We start from the raw sequence: 19,949 nt of genomic DNA on the forward strand, positions 1-19,949 counted from the left end.
CACAATATGTTTTATAAAATCCAGTGCATCGCGAGAAGGTACCTGCCGAGACAAGAGGGAGTGAGCGGCCTGATGGAACTCAACCAGGTGCACAGAGCGATGAGTGTAGGACTAGCTGAGTATGTGAAATGCTCAACAGACTATCGGATGTAATTTGTAAACAAACATTAACACAACAAACCTGAGAAAGTATCCCTAAATAATCTTGCAAATAATTTCCAAAAACAGGTGCGAATAGAAGATGCTGCACAGGTAAATGAAACGGCAACAAATGCAGCCCAACAATTGCAAAAAAGACAAAAGAAATATGCACCATCAACTGGGAGAATGACAAAAGAGCAGGAAAATACAAAAAAATAATTGGACAGAGTGGGGATAGACAAAGAAGGATCTTTGGAATGGTGAAAAAGAGGTCAGCTCAACTGGGACGGAGAATGAATCATAATAAGTGCCCAAGATCAAGGACACTACCTACACCAATGGATTTAAAAAGATGGAGGGACTGAGCCAGACAGACAAGTGTAGATTCTGCAAGACAGAAACCGAAAGTACTAGTCACCTGCTCTCGGGAAGCAAAAAACTATTATCGGAACAACTTTACACACAACGGCACAACAAGGTATGCAAAGTGAATCTGGCAAATCTGCAAAAAATTAAACATCCCAGTTCCAGAAAACTCATGGAAACACGAACCACGGACAATCATTGAAAATGACGATGTCATGCTCACGTACGACCTGATGATTCCATCAAGTGTGAACAAAGAAAACAAAGCATTGCGTCCGGACATTGTACTCAGGAACAAAAAGGAAAAGACAGCATTGACGATTGAGATATCAGTACCCAGCGATTTTAGCCTAAAAAACAACACAGAAATCAAGAAAATGACCAAATACCAGAACCTCAAAAATTAGGTCAAGAGATCTTGGAAGCTGAAGAGCATCGAAATTGTACCAGTAATAATTGGAGCAACAGGAATGAGGAAGAAGAACCTCACTGAGATTTAAAAAACCATCCCCGGGAATATTACCACAAATGAACTACAACTGGAGCAATCCGGGGTTCGGTGCCGATCCTGAAAAGAGAACTTGAGTTGAACAGCTTGGTCCATGGACTGTGATCCCTTACCGAAAAAGTGGATACTTTGGGTCCTGGGAGGACTCCATTCCACCTCCTGAAACCCGCAAATGGAGATAATAACCAACGACATGACACGACACACACACACACACACCATACACACAGGCAAGCACGCACTTTGGTGTACAAGTGTGATATTAATTTTCACCGAGTTTTCATTCTGTCAGCTCCACCTTAGTGGGGTGAGTGTTGTAGGCAAGAGCGACAGACCGTCTGACACTCATTTCGAGCCACGGTCCGTCTCGGAAGTCTGTTAATCCGTCTTTACTCCTCCCTCTTCATGCTTACAACCTCTTATGATTTAAATCCCCCTTTACAGGCATGTCCTTGCGCATGTACAAGGACATGGACGTCCTGGGTAATCTGTATATTAAAATAGCCGGATGTCTCTGTCTGTCCTTCTGCCGTCATGCTCTTTTCGCTGGGTCATCATTATGGTGTTGCATCTAGGACGTCATTATGCTAGGCCTTTACAGCAGTGTATTAGTCATGACTCGATGAGAATTGCATTTTGCAACTTGGAAAACGACGCAACGTCTGATCCCTGGGAGCATGAAACAAATTCATATTGTTTTTTAGCGAATAGTTGTGCGTATTACTAAAATCAATGCCGCGTTGTTAGCAGTAAATAAAATGTTTCTGGAATCCTATCTTGCTATCTGTATAAGTATTTTCAAGTGTTTGTACATTGTTCTTTCTGAACCGTAGCCCCTCGAGGCCCCACATTTTGGGTGCAGGTACTTCAGAATCTGGGCATGGTTTTAAGATACCGCATATTTGTCTTGGCGTCCGTTTTGAGGCCACAAAAAGCCTCTATAAAGTGTATATTGGGATGTGCGCTCAAGTGGTGCCACTGGCCCACTGGCAAAAGGGAACCACCTTGAGGCCACTCCAAAAAGGGAACCACCTTGAGGCCACTCCAAAAAGGGAACCACCATGAGGCCACTCCAAAAAGGGAACCACGATGAGGCCACTGCAAAAAGGGAACCACATCTCAATGTCCAACATGTCCTGAAACCACCGCTGGGAAAAGCTCACGCAGTTGGGCAGCACAGGATATCCACTGCTAGTATTAAATAAGGTGTGGGTGTGTGTGTCCGTGTCCGTGTGTGTGTGTGTGTGTGTGTGTGTGTGTGTGTCTGTGTGTGTGTGTGTCCGTGTGTGTGTGTGTGTCCGTGTGTGTGTGTGTGTGTTGAAATTGGTGACAATTTTCTTCACATCCTGCTAATTCTGACGTTGTTTAAAAACCCCTATTTGTGCGAGCGAGTCGCATTTACCTGCCAGGTAGCACCCTTGTGGCCATGCTACCGAAGGTATTGTGTTCGAGTGACAAAGTGTCGGCAGGGAATGAATGTGCAGTCATGAAAACTTTATTAACAACTGCAATTCCAACAAGGATCGTGAACAAAGGATCTTTTTCCAGTGTAGACTTGGTCTCCTCTCCAAGTTACATTTTACGTGTTTGGCAGCTGAAAACGAAAGCAATAGTCACAGCATTAGGTATTTCATCGAGAGACGCGGCGAGTTTCTTTTTCGAGTTAACTGTTGAACAGGTGTTGCTTACCCAAAAACGTTTTTGTAAATCCCCTCTCGTGGAGTGAAGTTCAACTGCGGAACGATAAAACAAATGAGTTAGTGCTTTTTGTTAGTTAGTGCAAATGAGTTAGTGCTTTTTGTTAGTTAGTGCAAATGAGTTAGTGCTTTTTCATGTGATGCTTCCTGTTTGACAATTTATATTTAGCGTTTTAATCAAAAATATTTTGCAAAACCAACTTGGATTTGCCGTCCTGCCTGGGTTCCTGCTGCATTGCGATCTGTGGAAGAGACAGGAGGGGGGGGGGGGGGGGGAGGATTTAGGAGTGGGGGGCTCCTTTTGGAAATACGATCACAATCTCTTGAAATGTATCAACGAAGAGGTGCCAGTATGTGCGACATTTGATGTGAGGAAGAAAAGTAACAAACCAGATGAAAGTGAGGAGGTAGCTCGCTTTTGCTTGTTCGCTTGAATAAATGTATCCTGTATGTTCAATGGAGATGTTCTGAAATACTGCGAGGCCGATGTACCTGGTGTCCCTTTGCATGCAGGTGCGCCATGACGACCCCCATTCCTGTGAACTGTACTGCGAGACCGAAACAACATGGCACGTCTCCTCGGTATAAACCTGAATTGATGCAGCTCATAGTAAATAACTGATTCGTAGGTTATCTATAGGGCGGATTTTGACCTGTTTAAAGAGGTGCTGGAGGAGGAACCTACCTGCCAGCTGCTCCTCGAATGCCTGCAAAAATCGGAGTACCTGGAATGAAAATAATAGTTCACGTTATTCAGTCGGAATCGTTCCTTTTTGAGGGTGTTAATTGTGCAGCCACGAGGGATTACTTTGCCATTCATGATAATGCACATTATGGATGAGCGCATTTCACAAGTCAAACATTCTTGGTTACTTGGCCTTCAGTTGGCCACACACAATGCAATTAAAACAAGTGATGCCCCACACAAGACCACACCGAATGGTGCCTCGTTATCCATGCAGAGACAAATTCGTGCATATTGCCACAATTATTGCACAAGATAATTTTATAAACAGTAGGCCTATCTGACCGAGCTCCCCCAGCTCTCTCTGGGCTCTGTCCCCCAAATATTCCTAAAGGTCGCACAAGATCTACCTGCAACCCTCTTATGGTTAAACTGCCAAAATCAAGACTCTGTATTCACCTTCATTCCTCTTTTCTCCCGCCTCTGGAACAAACTCCTTCACTCTCTTCAATCCCACTCCTCCCTCCAGGTATTTAAAAGAGCTGCTCACCACCATCTCTTATCTTCCCCCATCCAAAACCTTGATCTTTTCTACGCCCGCTAATTCATCCTAGATCCTTTTTTTGAAATACCGACTTCTTTCCTGGAAGTTCTATCAGCGTCCATGTGTTTTAGACATCCCCTGCCTCACACCTTGCTCATCTTGATGGAGTACCGCTCTCCCCTCTGGGCTGGATCCCCTGCCTCACACCTTGCTCATCTTGATGGAGTATGACTCTCCCCTCTGGGCTGGCTCCCCTGCCTCACACCTTGCTCATCTTGATGGAGTACCGCTCTCCCCTCTGGGCTGGATCCCCTGCCTCACACCTTGCTCATCTTGATGGAGTATGACTCTCCCCTCTGGGCTGGCTCCCCTGCCTCACACCTTGCTCATCTTGATGGAGTACCTCTCTCTTCTCTGGGCTGGTAGATTGTGGTAGACTGTGGTTTAGATGGGAGGATTGTGTGAAGAGGGATTTCAATAAGGTGGTGGTGGTTGGAGAGTGGGGAGAGTTGGTTGAGAACAGAGGGGAGTGGAGGAGGATCGTGGTCAAGGCAGGGCAGGAGCTTGGTACCATTGGACATCATCCATAATAAAGGGAAGAGGAGGACAACAACAATATCGTTTTCGCCCTATCTCTCAGTGGTGAAGAATCACTTAAAATAAATTCTCATATCCAGATCCGGATCTTCACCAAAATCTAATCATTTCGACCTTGTCACAAACCCAACATGTCCACAAAGTTTCGTCTGAGTCCGTCCACAACCTTTTGAGATATCCTGCTCACAGACAAACAGACAGTCAGGGGTGAAAACATAACCTCCATCCACTTTTGGTGGCAGGGTTATACATTTTAAAACGTGGATGAGGCATGTCTTACTTAGCTTTCCATTTCCAGGAGGGGTTCTTCCAGAAAACCGCAATGCACCATGGGAACCAGATGGTATCAAGGGTGGAGTAAACACCTAGAGAGAGACGGGGGAGAGGAGACGGGGTGGAGAGTTCACGGAGACGTTTTTCAATATTGTGGTTAATTGGAAGACAGACCTGAAAACAAACAACTTGATTTCATTTTCTGCAAATAACTTGTGGGTGACCTGGCAGAAAGGCTTTTCTGGATGCAAATGCCCAAAGGCTATAATAACTGATATTATTCGTACAATAATAGCACTGATAAATAGCATTATTTACAATTAAATTGTCTATTGTAACTTAGCTGGAGAAGCAATTATCGATGTTGGACTTCCAGTTGCAAAAGCGCACTTGAAGGCCACACATTTATTACTTGCTCGTGAAGGTATCCGGCGTTGCCGGGCAACAACGGGTCCCTCCTCTAACCCCTTCCCCTTCCTCTCCCCCTGCCTCCTTCCACACCACACCCCACCTTCCTCCGGACTCCTGGGGTCCTTACGTATAGAGAGTATAGAGAATCGCGACCACTTTTGATGGAGTACCGCTCACACAATATTATTAATCAATTCATCAAATATATCTACTATTATCTACTATAAATATATCTACTACTATTCTCCTACTTTCTGACCCAGCTATGTTCCCTCTCCCCCTCAATCCTCCTCCTTGGTGATTTCAATATCCACATGGACTCCACTGACTCCACGATAACCACTGACTTCACTGATTTACTCACCTGCTTTAACCTCACTCAACATGTCAACTTTCCTACCCATAACCGTGGTCACATTTTGGACCTTGTCTGCTCTACTGGACTAATTTTACACCATCTCTCTGGCTCCGACCTCACTCTCTCTGACCACCTAGCCATCACTCTGACCATCAACATCCCCACCCCAGCACCAAGGCATTATCGCACTATCAACTTCCGTAAGCTAAACGCTCTTTCACCGACCTCATTCTCATCCACCCTCTCTGAAAAAATGTCCACTTCTCCCTTCGTTGACCTCCACACCCCTTCTGACCTCACTGACTACTACAACCACACTCTCTCCTCCTGCCTTGACCAGCTTGCGCCTATAAAAACCAAAACATTTTCTTTCACCCATTCTGCTCCCTGGTTTACCCCTGAACTCCGCCTGATGAAAACTCGTGCTCACCAACTTGAAAGACTCCGCAATAAAACAGGTCTCACAGTTCACTCCCAGGTCTACAAGGGCCACATACAACACTACAAAGATGCCCTCTCCCACGCCCGCTCCGCCTACTACTCTCAAATTATCCACTCTGGCTCCGGAAACCCAAAAGCACTCTTCTCTCCAATAAACAAACTCCTCAGCCCCCTGGACACCATCACCCAGTCATTCACAATAGACAACTGCATCTCCTTCCTTTCATTCTTCCAACGCAAAATTGAAAACATCTACAACAGCTTGACCACCGCCGCACCCGCTCCCCCTCAAACCACCTGCCCCCCCCCCCCCTTATCCTGCCATCCCCTGTCTCAATTCTCCCCAGTCTCCCCTACTGACCTCTCTGAACTCCTCATAGGAATGAAAACTGCCACCTGCACTCTTGACCCCATCCCCTCCAGCTTTGTCAAGGCCTCCCTTCCTGCTCTCTCTCCACTTATCATTGCAACAATAAACTCCTCCCTGTCTACAGGCATCGTCCCACCATCCCTCAAAATTGCTGCTGTTACCCCCATTCTGAAAAAACCTGGTCTAAACCCTGACACCCTAAACAACTTCAGACCCATCTCCAACCTACCCTTTCTGTCAAAAGTTTTGGAACGCGCTGTAGCCACTCAACTCAAACATCACCTCTCTGCCAATAACCTGTATGAAACATTCCAATCCGGATTCCGCTCCAACCACAGTACTGAAACTGCTCTCCTCAAAATCACCAACGACCTTCTCCTCTCCTCTGACGCTGGCAACCTCAACATTCTCATCCTCCTCGACCTCAGCGCCGCCTTTGACACCATCGATCACACCATCCTCCTCACCCGACTTGAAACCACCTTTAACATTACCGGCACTGCCCTCTCTTGGATTAAATCATACCTCTCTGACAGACGCCAGTTCATCTCCATCAATAACTGCAAATCCCTCACTGCTCCCCTCCCCCAAGGTGTCCCCCAATGTTCAGTTCTTGGCCCCCCCTCCTCTTCATCCTTTACCTGTCCCCCCTCGGTCACTTAATCCACCGTCATAGTCTCCAATTCCACTGCTTCGCCGATGACATCCAGCTTTTCATCTCCACCAAGTCCATCTCCACCGCCACCCACTCTATCCTGACAAACTGCATCACTGAAATAAAATCCTGGCTTCAAATCAACTTCCTCAAACTTAATTGTGATAAATCTGAAATAATCATCATTGGCCCAAAAACGCTCACCAAATCCACCCATAACTTTGCCCTCAACATCGACGGTTTCCCAGTATACACCTCCCCTCACATCCGGAATCTTGGCATCATCTTTGACCAAACCCTCTCCTTCGACAAATACACTAAACAGATCACAAAGACAGCCTTCTTTCACCTGAAAAACATCGCCCGTCTCGGTCCATCCCTCTCCTCCGTGGCTGCAGAAACCCTCATCCACGCCTTCATCACTTCTCGTCTGGACTACTGCAATAGCCTCCTTTATGGTTCACCCTCAACAATCACCAATAAACTCCAATACATTCAGAACTCCGCTGCCCGTCTACTCACCCATTCCCAGACCCGTGACCACATCACCCCCGTCCTTTACAAGCTTCACTGGCTCCCCATCTCCCAGAGAATCCAGTACAATATCCTCCTCTTGACCTACAAAGCCCTCCATAACCTGGCCCCATCCTACCTGGCTGACCTCCTCTCCAGACACACTCCCACCCGCAACCTCCGCTCTGCTGGTACCAACCTCCTGACCCCCCCCCCCCCCCCCATCCGGACCAAATTTAGATCCTGGGGGGACAGGGCCTTCTCCATCGCTGCTCCCACCCTCTGGAACTCACTACCTCACACCATCAGAGACTCCTCCTCACTCACCACATTCAAAACATCACTCAAGACCCACCTGTTCAACACTGCATTCAACATTTAACCCACAGCATCTAACCCCTGACTATCTCCTCTCCTTCTCCCTCCTTTGTGCTTTGAATATTTCCCTATTGATTCTTCTTTTTTTGCAATTGTTTTTATGTTTTGCTATGCATGATGTTTTGCACTCTGTCAAAGCGTCTTTGGGCTTCCTGAAAAGCGCTATATAAAATAAATGCATTATTATTATTATTATTATTATTATTATTACTAATTGATTAATTATTTTCATTCTTCCAATGCATCAGAATGAGTACACAATCAGACAGGATTGATTTAACCTTAAAACATGTCACAGAAATGGCAGCAAATGAAGTGTAAATGTGAGTGAAAAGGAGAGAGGTCGAGAAGATCGATTTGTGCTCTGCTTGAAGGCAGTTCTTTGTCTGCATGACAAAGGTGACACTAGGTGGTTTGCCATCGCCTTCTCAGCAGCTAGTCATGGCAATAATTTGTAATTTGGCCAGGGTGCCGGTGATAGCTCGCCTACTCTTTGCAAAGGAAACCGTGGGATCTATAACATACACCGACTGATGATATTAGATGGGACACCCGGATGGTACGCACACACTCATGAATCACCCTGCCTGTGAAAAACCGGCATGACAGTATGTCTATCTTTCCTCACCTAGTGTGGTGTGGTGTGGCGTGCATCGCGCCGTGTCTGTTATGCCGGCCCAGTGTGCATATCATTAGCACTGTGGCTCTTGCACCTTCACAGCGATCCCGCTGGTTTATTTTATTTTATTTTTCTGTTTTTTTTTTTTTGGGGGGGGATTCAAGATCGAGGCTCGTGTAAGAGCTAAAACAAACGGACACATAAAATATATAATAAAGGGAGCGGGAGACAATATGGGGAGAGAGAGGGAAGCACACAATTACAACAGTAGAGACCAGGGACATCGGGAGATCCGTGGGAGAGAGAGGGCTTGGGCGGAGGAGGCATGGGAAGGGGGGTGGGGCGGAGGGAGAGGGATGAAACACATGGCCACTGCTAGAACTTCCAGGAAAGAAGTCGGTATTTCAAAAAAGTGGATCTGGGATGAATTAACGGGGGTAGAAAAGATCAAGGTTTTGGATGGGGCAAGATAACAGATGGTGGTGAACAGGTGTTTTAAAGACCTGGAGAGAGGAGAGGGACTGAAAAGAGTGTGGCAGGTTGTTCCAGAGGTGGGAGAAAAGAGGAACGAAAGAGTGAAGGTGAGCAGAGAGTCTTGATTTTTGACAATTTCACCAGAAGAGGGATGCAGGCAGATCTTGTGCGACCTGAAGGAATATTTGGGGGACAGAGCACAAATAGAGCTGGGGGAGCTAGGCCGGAGAGGAGTCGGTAGAAGACAGAAAGACCACCTACCTGCCTGCGATGAGTGAGTGAAAGGCCCTCGGAGTTGACTACATCGCAGGAGATTCCAATGATTCTGAATGCTTTGGTTTCTCCAGCGTGAAGCGGAGCTAGATGTGAGGCAGGAGCACCGGCTCAGAGGGGAGAACAGTATTCCATTGAGCTGCGGATGAAAGCCTTGTTTGTGGTGAGAAGCTCAGGTGTGCCAAGGAAGGACTTCACACGACGGAGGATGCCCAGTCGGCGACTGGCTTTGGAGGCCAGCTTGGAAATGTGGTTTTCCCAGGAAAAGATCATGGCAGATAGTGAGACCCAAAAGCTTGAGTGACAGAACTTCTTGGAGAGGATTGTTCAGAAAGTAGATGGGAGGGTTATCCAGTCGGTCTTTTTGGAAAGACGAAGTGAGAGTGTGGGATTTGTCAGGATTGAAAGACATGTTCCACTTGTTTGACCAGTCTGTGATTTTGTCCAGGTCTGCAGAGAGTGAGGAGGCTGCAGACTGCCGATCTGAGGGATGTGGTATGGAGCGGAAGAGAGTGGAGTCATAAGCAAAGAGATAAGAGAGGATATTTCCAGAGAGTCGGAGAGATCATTAATGAAGACCAGAAAAAAAAGCACAGAGCTCAGAACACTTCCTTGAGGAACTCCAGCCTGAACAGGAAGTGGAGATGAGAGAATTCCATTCATGGCCATACGTTAACTGCGACCAGTGAGGAAGTCCTCAAGCCATGTGTGGAGGTTTCCATGGATACCACATGAGGAGAGTTTGGTGAACAGGGCGGGGTGCCAGATCGTATCGAAGGCACGTGATATGTCAAGGGCTTGAAGTTAAGTTAAGCTTGAAATTGTTGCACTCGAAGTTATACTTTCGGCACATTCCTTAATCATTTCTTCACTAAATATAATTTTCCAAACAGAAGAAAAAGTTAGATGAATGCTTTGCTTAAATAAATACACTTAGTTGTAAGAATTGGTAATTTCTTAAAATTTTCAGATTTCACTCCTGATGTTGACATTGATTTAGTCCACAACATCCAATCCTCCAATCCGAAATCACATTACGATTATATACTTGAGTTATTCCGTGAGAGTAGATAGTGTTTCGAAGGCAAGGTTTTTTGAGTCTCACGAATCAAAAGACTCCTGCGAGGTGAAGTTGGGCTGACCAAGGATAACCCTTTCATGAAGGTAAGCCATTAATTATCTTCAAAAGGAGTGTTTAAATTTACCCAAATATCCAGTTTTCATTCATGCATTGAAGAAAAAAAAAAAAGCTTAATCGAGGCTCGTATAAGAGCAAACACAAATAACATATAATAAAGGGAGCGAGAGACAAGAGGAGAGAGAGCGAAACACAACAACAGTAGAGAACAGGGACATCGGGAGATCTGTGGAAGGGAGAAAGCTGGGATTGAAAAGATCAAGGTTTTGGATGGGGGAAGATAAGAGATGGTGTTGAACAGCTGTTTTAAAGACTTGGAGGGAGGAGTGGGATTGAAGAGAGTGTGGGAGTTTGCTCCAGAGGTGGGAAAAAAGAGGAATGAAAGAGTGAAGGTGAGCAGAGTCTTGATTTTGGCAGTTTCACCAGAAGAGGGTTGCTGGCCTTAACCATAAGACCTTGTGATAATGATAATGGATTTTGGCAGTTTCACCAGAAGAGGGTTGCTGGCAGATATTGTGTGTCCTGCAAGAATATTTGTGTGTATATTGTGTATATTGTGTGTCCTGAAAGCCCGCTTGGAGTTTACAAAAAAGCACCTAAAGGACTCTCAGACTGTGAGAAACAAGATTCTGTGGGCTTTCATGTGTCTTTCACTGAGGAGAGGCTTCCGTCTGGCCACTCTGCCATAAAGCCCAGATCGGTGGAGTGTTGCAGTGATGGTTGTCCTTCTGGAAGTTTTTCCCCATCTCCACACAGGATCTCTGGAGCTCAGCCAGTGACCATCGGGTTCTTGGTCACCTCTCTTACGAAGGCCCTTCTCCCCCGATTGCTCAGTTTGGCTGGGCGGCCAGCTCTGGGAAGAGTCCTGGTTGTTCCAAACTTCTTCCATTTAAGAATTATGGAGGCCACTGTGCTCTTGTGAACCTTCAATGCAGCAGAGATTTTTTGTAGGCTTCCCCAGATCTGTGCCTCGACACAATCCTGTCTCTGAGCTCTGCAGGCAGTTCCTTCGAACCCATGGCTTGGTTTTTGCTCTGATATGCATTGTCAGCTGTGATACCTTATCGAGACAGGTGTGTGCCTTTCCAAATCATGTCCAATCAATTGAATTTACCACAGGTGGACTCCAATCAAGGTGTAGAAATATCTCAAAGATGATCAAGAGAAATGGGAGGCACCTGAGCTAAATTGCAAGTGTCATACAAAGGGTATGAATACTTATGTGAATGTGATATTTCAGTTTTTTCTTTTTAATAAATTTGCAAAACTTTCTAAAATCCTGTTTTCTCTTTGTCATTATGGGGTATTGAGTGGAGATTGATGAGGGAAAAAAATGAATTTAAACAATTTCAGCACAAGGCTGCAACATAACGTGTGAAAAAAGTGAAGGGGTCTGAATACTTTCTGAATGCACTGTAAATACAACATAAATAAAAATCCAACACAGGTCGGGGTCCAAATCTTCCCAATTCTTCCCTGCTGCCTGGATTTGTCCGGATTCGTCAGGGCAGCGCAGTCACGGTCAGAATGCCGATCGGTCCTCATGAACCGGCCCTTTCCCTCTTGTCTCTCTCTCTCTCTCTCTCTCTCTCTCTCTCTCTCTCTGTCGCCACCTGCTGGCCGTTTGTATGCTGGTTGTACTGTCATGGCGTCTGCTTGTGGAGGCCTGTGAGTGCTCTGCGTTGTTGCTCCATTCCCCCCCCCCCCCACCCCCCCCCGTTTCCCCCCCCTCTGTGTCCTTGTGCCTGTTCGTGGAGTCTTCCTGGTGATTCCCATATACGTTGAGACGGGAGAGAGAGCCGGAGAGCACAGGGTGATCGCTGGTAAGGGTTCGCCGTTTTTGGGCGTCGCCCGATCGGTGTTTGCTCCTTCATCTTAAACCTCTATTTCCTTTTTTTCCTTTCGTTTATCTTTCCTTCAGTTTGTTTTGTTGCCTCCCTTTTCCGAAGTTAGGGAAATCGGAGAGGTCTGATTGCTTCCCATTCCCGGAGTTCGGGTAGGGAAGATTGTATTATATATTCACCCTCCCCGAGTTGGGGAGGGGTTGTAAGTGCAGCTGTTCCAGCATGGCAGCTGCACTATCTCGATTTACGGCCTTTCAGAGCCTGACCCGTAAGCACGGGTTCTTTTGTGTACCTCCGGAACGTGAGGTTAGTGTCGAGGACGTTGTCCTCGCAACCGGTCGTGTTGTCAGGATCGACAAGGTTGTTGCCGCTTCGCGGATGAACAAGTGGATCGTTATTTTTTTGTCCGACGTGGATTGTGTCCCACAAATTGTCGAACAGGGTTTGACAATCGATCCAGATTTATTTGTAATGATTTCCCCACTAGTTAGCCCAGCGATAAAAGTCGTGATATCAAATTGCCCCCCATTTGTATCCGACGATGTACTAATTAAAGAATTGTCCCGATACGGTACCATCGTGTCTCGTATCTCCATGATTCCCTTCGGGTCACGAAACAACGATTTAAGGCACGTGGTTTCATTCCGGCGGCAAGTGTTTATGATTTAAAAAAATTCCCAGAAGGATTTAAACCTTATAATAAAATTAAAACATCAACAGAACGAATATACAGTGTACGTGTCCACCAACGTTCTAAAATGTTTTGGCTGCGGACAATTTGGGCATGTTAAGCATGACTGCCCCCGAAAAGAGAATTCTCCACAAGTACAACCTCCCCTCCGAACCGGGAATAAGCAACCCCCCCACCTTCCCACCACCAGTCCAAACCCTCCCACCACCGACCCAAGCCTTCCCACCGCCGAACCAAACCTTCCCACCACCGAACCAAGCCTTCCCGCCGCCGAACCAAGCCCTCCCACCACCGACCCGAACCTTCCCACCACCGACCCAAGCCCTCCCACCACCGACCCGAACCTTCCCACCACCGACCCAAGCCTTCCCACCACCGAACCAAACCTTCCCACCACCGAACCAAGCCTTCCCGCCGCCGAACCAAGCCCTCCCGCCGCCGAACCAAGCCCTCCCACCACCGACCCGAACCTTCCCACCATCGACCCAAGCCTTACCACCACTGATCCCAATCTGTCCACCACCGACCCAAGCCCTCTTACCACCAATCCAAACCCCCCCGCCGTACCCCCTTCCCCTCCCCTTGAAACAGGGGCCCCTCCCTCTACTGAAGGATCTAATTGCAGCCATCTCCTGTTAACGATAGATCTCACCCCCCAGGCGACATCGTCCAATCACAGCTTGTTGCCTGCTATAACTGATCCTACCTCTCTCGCCGTGGTAGCCGATGGGAATCCCCTCCCGATGATCACGTCCTCCCCCCAAACCCTTGCAATCTCTTCCCACTAACCAGGACGAGTTTCAATTAGTCTGCCCAAAAGGAAAAAGACATCTGCAAACAACAGATGAAAACGGTCATCTCTTTAAAAAACCTACAACTGAAAACCGACAGCCCCTCCTCTCTGGCCTAGATTTGTCCCTCGTCACAGAAAATCGTTTCTCGGTATTGGAGGACATAGATGTGGATGAATCCTTGCCCTTGTCTACTGACCTAGAAACTGATATGGTTGAACCGCAAAAATTAGTACCCTCCCCCCCTCCCCCCCCCCCCCTCCCCTGAAGATGGCTCATTTCTCTCCCTCCCCGTCCCCTCCCTCTATGGACTATGCCCCATCCGATAACGTGGAGGGATGTGATGACGGTGAGGAGATAAATGATGAAAACCAGTGTGACACACCATCTGAGCCATCTGATATCGATGACTCTGTTAGTGAATGTGGTAGCCTTAAGGAAGAAGGAACCCCTCCAATCCCTCCCTCCGAGATAAAAAGGTTTCTTAAGGACACATTCCGAAAAAGGAATGTTGTTATAGAAACCTTTTTTCCGGAGCTACCTGATTTTATACATTCCGCTAGATTGATGGTAAAACGGCCCCACGTTTTTAATTTCAATTCCTCCCAACGTCACCGTTTAAAGAAGTGGTTGCAAAAAGCTAAGAATGAACTGCTATCAAAAAATTGAGTGGTGGTCACTCCTCCTTGTAGCTGTAATGAGTTTTTCCATTTGTAGCCTGAATATTAACGGAGGATGTAGCTCTGTCCATAAAGTTCAAGTAAGGATTTTTTTATTACAGAAGAAAGTTGACATTGCCCTCTTACAAGAGACCCATGCCAACGACTGCTGTGTCGCAGAGTGGTGTAGGCTCTTCCCCGGCCTGTCCTTCTTTAGTAACGGTGACTCCCGCAAAGGCGGTGTCGCAATAATTCTTAGCCCCTCCTTTTCGCCTTCATCGCTTAAATTCGACGAAATACACAAGGGATCCCTAGCATCCCTAGAATTCCACTACTGTGGAAAATTCTATACTATTTTTAATATCTATGCCCCAAGTACGCCTGTAGCTCGGCGAGTTTTTTTTAATGACCTTGGGACACACCTGACGTCCCTCGACAGTCAAAACGCCCTAAAAAACCAAGACAATCATGTTTGTATTGGTGGAGATTTTAACTGCACCCTCCAACCCCAACTCGACAGGAACAGTGCAGAGCCCCATCCTGCCTCCACAATCCCTCTCACCAAATTTTTAAAACAAATGAATTTGACAGATATATGGCGGGTACAGCACCCATCAATCAGGCAATACACATGGTGTCGATGCATTCAGGGTAATATTGTACTTGCTCGCTTGGACAAGTTCTATATTAATCCTCCACTTGAACGCCTCGTTCTGTCATCCAAAATTTGCCCATCAGGATTCTCGGACCACAGCGCAACATTTCTCAAAATTTCTGCCCCCTGCCCGAAACACAAGAGTGCTTTTTGGAAATTTAATAACAACTTACTTGATGATAGTACCTTTAAGGCCATTTTTCCGGAAATTTGGAATATTCTGGTTGCCTCCCAAGGGAATTTCTCAAACCTCAGACAATGGTGGGATAATGCCAAAACGCACATCAGACTGTTCTGCCAACAATATCGTGCGTATGGTGTTCAAGAGGAAAGAAAAACCACAACCTTACTTGAAGATGAAATCCTGGAATTACAGGAACACCTTCAGGGAACTGCAAGTGTGAGCTACCAGGAAATGAGGCAACAAATCCATGGAAAAACGGCCTTACTGAATTCCATATCTGAAAGGCGAGCACAAAATGCTTTATTGCGCCTGAAGATGAGGTACATACACGACCTTGATGCTCCAACCAAATTCTTCTTCAGCCTTAAAAGGGGGGCCTCTTCGTCAATGATTACACGCTTGCTCCATGATGGGGAACTCCTTTATGAAGATGGCAGAATCAGGGAATGTGCCCGGAAACATTTTAAACAACGGTTTATGTGGCATGACATTAACCAGGATGCAATATCGGAACTTGTTTCTAACCTTCCAACATTGGCGGAGGATCAGAAGCAGCAGTTGGAGGATCCTCTTAGGTTACCTGAGCTCACCGCTGCCTTGAAGGCCTTGGGACCCGATAATGCCCCTGGACTGGATGGGCTGACTAGTGAATTTTTCCAGTTTTTTGGGGACGCCATTGGACCTCACCTACTGCGGGTATTGAATGAATGTTTAGAGGATGGACAACTGCCGTGGAGTTGCCGGAGAGCAGTCACCACCTTAATTCCTAAGAAAGCGGACACTCAACTTATAGAGAACTGGCGTCCTATTTCTGTTTTATGTACGGATTATAAAATTTTAGCCAAAGCCTTGTCTAATCGAATGAAACCTTTTATGAATGTACTAATAGGAGAACATCAATCCTTTTGTATTCCTGGACGTACTATTTTTAATAATATCTTTCTTATCCGTGATACCATTCGGTTTTGTAACAATTTTAATATGAACGTTGGTCTGTTTTTCATTGACCAAGGAAAAGCCTTTGACTGTATTGACCACATGTACCTTTTTAGAGTTTTAGAGAATTTTGGGTTTGGACCTATTTTTATCTCGTACGTTAAACTTTTGTATTGTAATATATCCAGTGTTCTTAAAATTAATCAAGTATTGTGTAGCCCCATTGCCGTACAACGGGGAGTACGGCAAGGTTGCCCGCTATCTGGACTTTTATACTCTCTTGCCATCGAACCTCTTCTGCTCCAATTACGTACGCACATTTCTGGCTTCACTGGATCAATTCTTACCACACCGCTAAAAGTCTCTGCCTATGCAGATGATGTTTGTATTTATATAAAAAATAGTGCTGACGTCACTGCGGTGGCTCAGGCACTAAAAACATATTGTCAGGCTTGTTCAGGCCAGGTAAACTGGAAGAAGAGTGAAGCCCTTTGGATAGGACCTGGAGATTGCCCGCCAATTGTCCTACCAGGAGGAGTGAACTGGCAGAAAAGTGGCATTAAATACCTCGGTATTTTCCTCGGAGACAACACCTTTGAGCAGCAGAACTGGGTGGGATTACCGGACAAGGTAATGGCAAAACTGGCCCGCTGGAAAGGACTTCTTTTTCAACTTTCGTACCGCGGAAGAACTCTCGTCATTAACAATCTTGTCGCCTCTATGCTATGGCATAAGATGATATGCCTACAACCGCCCGGGAGCCTTCTTATTACACTGCAAAAGAGCATTGTCGACTTTTTCTGGCTCCAACCGGGAAACACTGGCTCCAACCCCCCGTGGCATACTTACCACTCAATGAAGGTGGCCAAGGTCTTATTGATATCCGCAGCCGGATTATGGTCTTCCGGCTTCATATCGTGCGCCAACTTGTATATGGAGATGAAGCCCTACTCTGGAGGCCTCTGGCTAACTGCATATTGCAGCTTACATGCAAGCTGGGTTACGACCGAGAACTTTTCTTGATGAACCCTCATCAAATCGATTCATCCTTGCTGCCCACCTTTTACCAAGGGGTGATGAACGCCTGGCAAGTCCTGTCCTTTTCCCGTGAAATGGCAACATACAACATGGAAATGTTGTTGAACGAGCCCCTATGCTACAGCCCCTTCCTGGAAAACAGCTTGAATAATAGGGGACTCGTTCAACGTTTTGTTGATGCCAAGCTGCTGCGAGTGAAAGACCTCATGACAGAGTCTGGGAGCTGCCGGCTGAGTGCTGCCGCTGTGGCACAAAAAACCGGAATAAAATCTGTCAGGATCATCTCTCGGTTCCTTCAAGGGATATCCACAACGTATCGTAATACCTGCGAGGAACTTGGCCCTTCCCCCGAGGAAACAGCGGGTGACTTCCCCAATCTCCTGGTCTTCAGCCCGCCACTTAATCTGTCCCCTGGCCTGAACAGCCCTGATGATACTGCATTATCCCTTCCCGCCTTTCCAAAGAAAACTTTGTACAACGCGTACGTTAAAATTTTATACGCAAAAACATTTTCTGAGCACCCGAGGCTTCGATGGCGGGATGTTTTACCCCCAATACCACCCAATTGCCCCAATTGGCGAAGTTTTTATCTCTTGCCTACTCCAAAGTATGTTGGAGATATTCAATGGAAACTTGTACACTGGATTTTACCTTATAATGTTTTACTGAACCGGTTTTCTACTGCTAACTCTAATCTATGCCCTTTCTGTGCATCCATTGAAACCCTACCGCATATATACCTTGAGAGTGAACGATTGCAACCTCTTTTTACATTCCTTCAGGAACGCCTTGTGAAGCTTGGTTCCCTCTTCAATCACAATGTTTTTATTTATGGTGTTTTAGGACCGTCTTCCCTTAGGAATGTGGTTTTAATGAATTTTTTAATTGGCCAGGCCAAGTTTGCAATTTATAAATCCAGGAAGAAAAAAATGGGAAACGCTTCTGACTCGTCATGTGATGTACTGCTCACCTTTAAGGCTCTTGTAAATGCAAGACTAAAGCTAGAATACCGGTTTTTTTAAATGAACAAGAATTTAACATGTTTTTAAGAAAAGTGGGTTTTTAATGATGTCATATGCACACTTGATGATGATGATTTGATAATAACTTTTCCTTGAGACCATTTTTATTGTGTTTTGTTTCTTTATGACTGAACATAACTGATTTTCTGTACTCTTGTAATAAAAGGAAGAAACAGTCAGTCAGTCAGTCAGTCAGTCTCTCTCTCTCTCTCTCTCTCTCTCTCTCTCTCTCTCTCTCTCTGGTGGCCCTGACTTTGTGAAGGTGGGTTACATGATCCTGGATGTGGGGGATTTCTGGGTCGCTCCTGGGAGATTGATCGGCTGTCTACGTGCCGCGGGCTTGTTCGAGAGAACTGTCCAGGGCTATACACAACAACAACAACAACAACAACAACAACAACAACGTGTTACAAGATACTTTTTTTGGCTTGTTTCACTTTATTTTACATCCTTATTGAGACTCACAGATAGATACGTAACGTGTTCGTGAAATGGAACATCCAGTCTTTTGATTACACCTGTCAGCGAAGCGTCGGATCAGCACGGTTGTGTTCACAGTTGCTAAAATGAGGAAGTGCACTCTTAACCTGGCACATCCAAAGTCTAATGTGCAGAAACGTGAACTTAACCTGTCACAAGTAAGACGTTACTTTTACCACTCAATTTTGAATTGATCAATGACATATTCGATGAGAACATTGCATCACCCAAACTTACAGGGCCATTATTAGGACGCACCACCTGGCTTGGCCTGCAGTCCATGGCTTCAGACCTACGGCATAGCAGGTTTAACAGAGAGAAAAAGGTAAACTGCACAAAGCATCGACTTACTGGGATTTGCTTCTCATCAAAATTATTTCAGAGAATGAACGTACGTGTTGGATGGGAATCTCCTCTTCAACAAATACGGAGAAGTCAGGCACTGCCCAATGGGAGACACTATTCACATAAACATGGTCAAATGAATGGAGGAACCTGATACGAACTGTATACCTGATCATACAGGTGAAAATAAATCAAACACAGAATAGCGTTTTTACATACCCATCATCGGTTGTTCTGCTGGCGAATATGAATTGCTTCTCAATCCGGTTGTTGCACTTCTATCCAGGTAATGGAAGGTTTGGTAAGCACAGAGGACATAATAGGTAAAACGTTTGGTGTGTTAAAAAGTGGATGATAAAAGACCAATGTACAGGTGTTCAATATTTGGTACATTAAAACAAAAAATATATATTCATGTCAAAGAAGTCGTGTTTTACGATGTAAATCCACATGGTCGTTAAACGGGGCTCCACACCTGAGCGATTCACGTGAACCCACATAGTCGTTTAGCGGGGCTCCACACCTGAGCGATTCACGTGAAACCACATCGTCATTTAGCAGGGCTCCACACCTGAGCGATTCACGTGAAACCACATAGTCGTTTAGCGGGGCTCCACACCTGAGCGATTCAAGCAAAACCACATGGTCATTGAGCGCGGCTCCACACCTGAGCGATTCACTCAAAACCACATGGTCGTTCAGCGGGGCTCCACACCTGAGCGATTCAAGCATGAATGTCGTGAGGTGCAGAGTTCACCATGAATGTCGTGAGGTGCAGAGTTCACCATGAATGTCGTGAGGTGCAAAGTTCACCATGAATGTCATGAGGTGCAGAGTTTACCATGAATGTCGTGAGGTGCAAA

At 46.0% G+C, this 19,949-nt stretch overlaps 1 protein-coding gene across 6 annotated transcripts in view; it reads right to left on the reverse strand.

The window, feature by feature from the left end:
• Positions 1-2,488: 2,488 nt before the first annotated feature.
• LOC137433714 (E3 ubiquitin-protein ligase RNF212B-like) overlaps positions 2,489-19,949 on the reverse strand; it is a 53,185-nt gene continuing 35,724 nt past the window's right edge. For 3 of the 6 annotated variants that reach the window (XM_078786176.1, XM_078786175.1, XM_078786174.1), the window contains 9 exons: positions 19,306-19,364; positions 19,137-19,200; positions 18,979-19,033; positions 4,819-4,903; positions 3,398-3,437; positions 3,103-3,260; positions 2,914-2,954; positions 2,705-2,748; positions 2,489-2,609 (listed from right to left, as the gene is read on the reverse strand). In XM_078786176.1, coding sequence (XP_078642302.1) covers positions 2,588-2,609; positions 2,705-2,748; positions 2,914-2,954; positions 3,103-3,260; positions 3,398-3,437; positions 4,819-4,903; positions 18,979-19,033; positions 19,137-19,200; positions 19,306-19,364 — 568 coding nt within the window. In that variant the 3' untranslated portion in view covers positions 2,489-2,587. Of the gene's footprint in view, positions 2,610-2,704; positions 2,749-2,913; positions 2,955-3,102; positions 3,261-3,397; positions 3,438-4,818; positions 4,904-18,978; positions 19,034-19,136; positions 19,201-19,305; positions 19,365-19,561; positions 19,802-19,949 lie in introns of all 6 variants that reach the window. The other 3 variants (XM_078786173.1, XM_078786171.1, XM_078786170.1) reach the window with 2 other exon arrangements.

This window comes from Myxine glutinosa, chromosome 10 (assembly GCF_964187855.1).
Source record: "Myxine glutinosa chromosome 10, kmMyxGlut1.1, whole genome shotgun sequence".
Taxonomy (NCBI): domain Eukaryota; kingdom Metazoa; phylum Chordata; class Myxini; order Myxiniformes; family Myxinidae; genus Myxine; species Myxine glutinosa.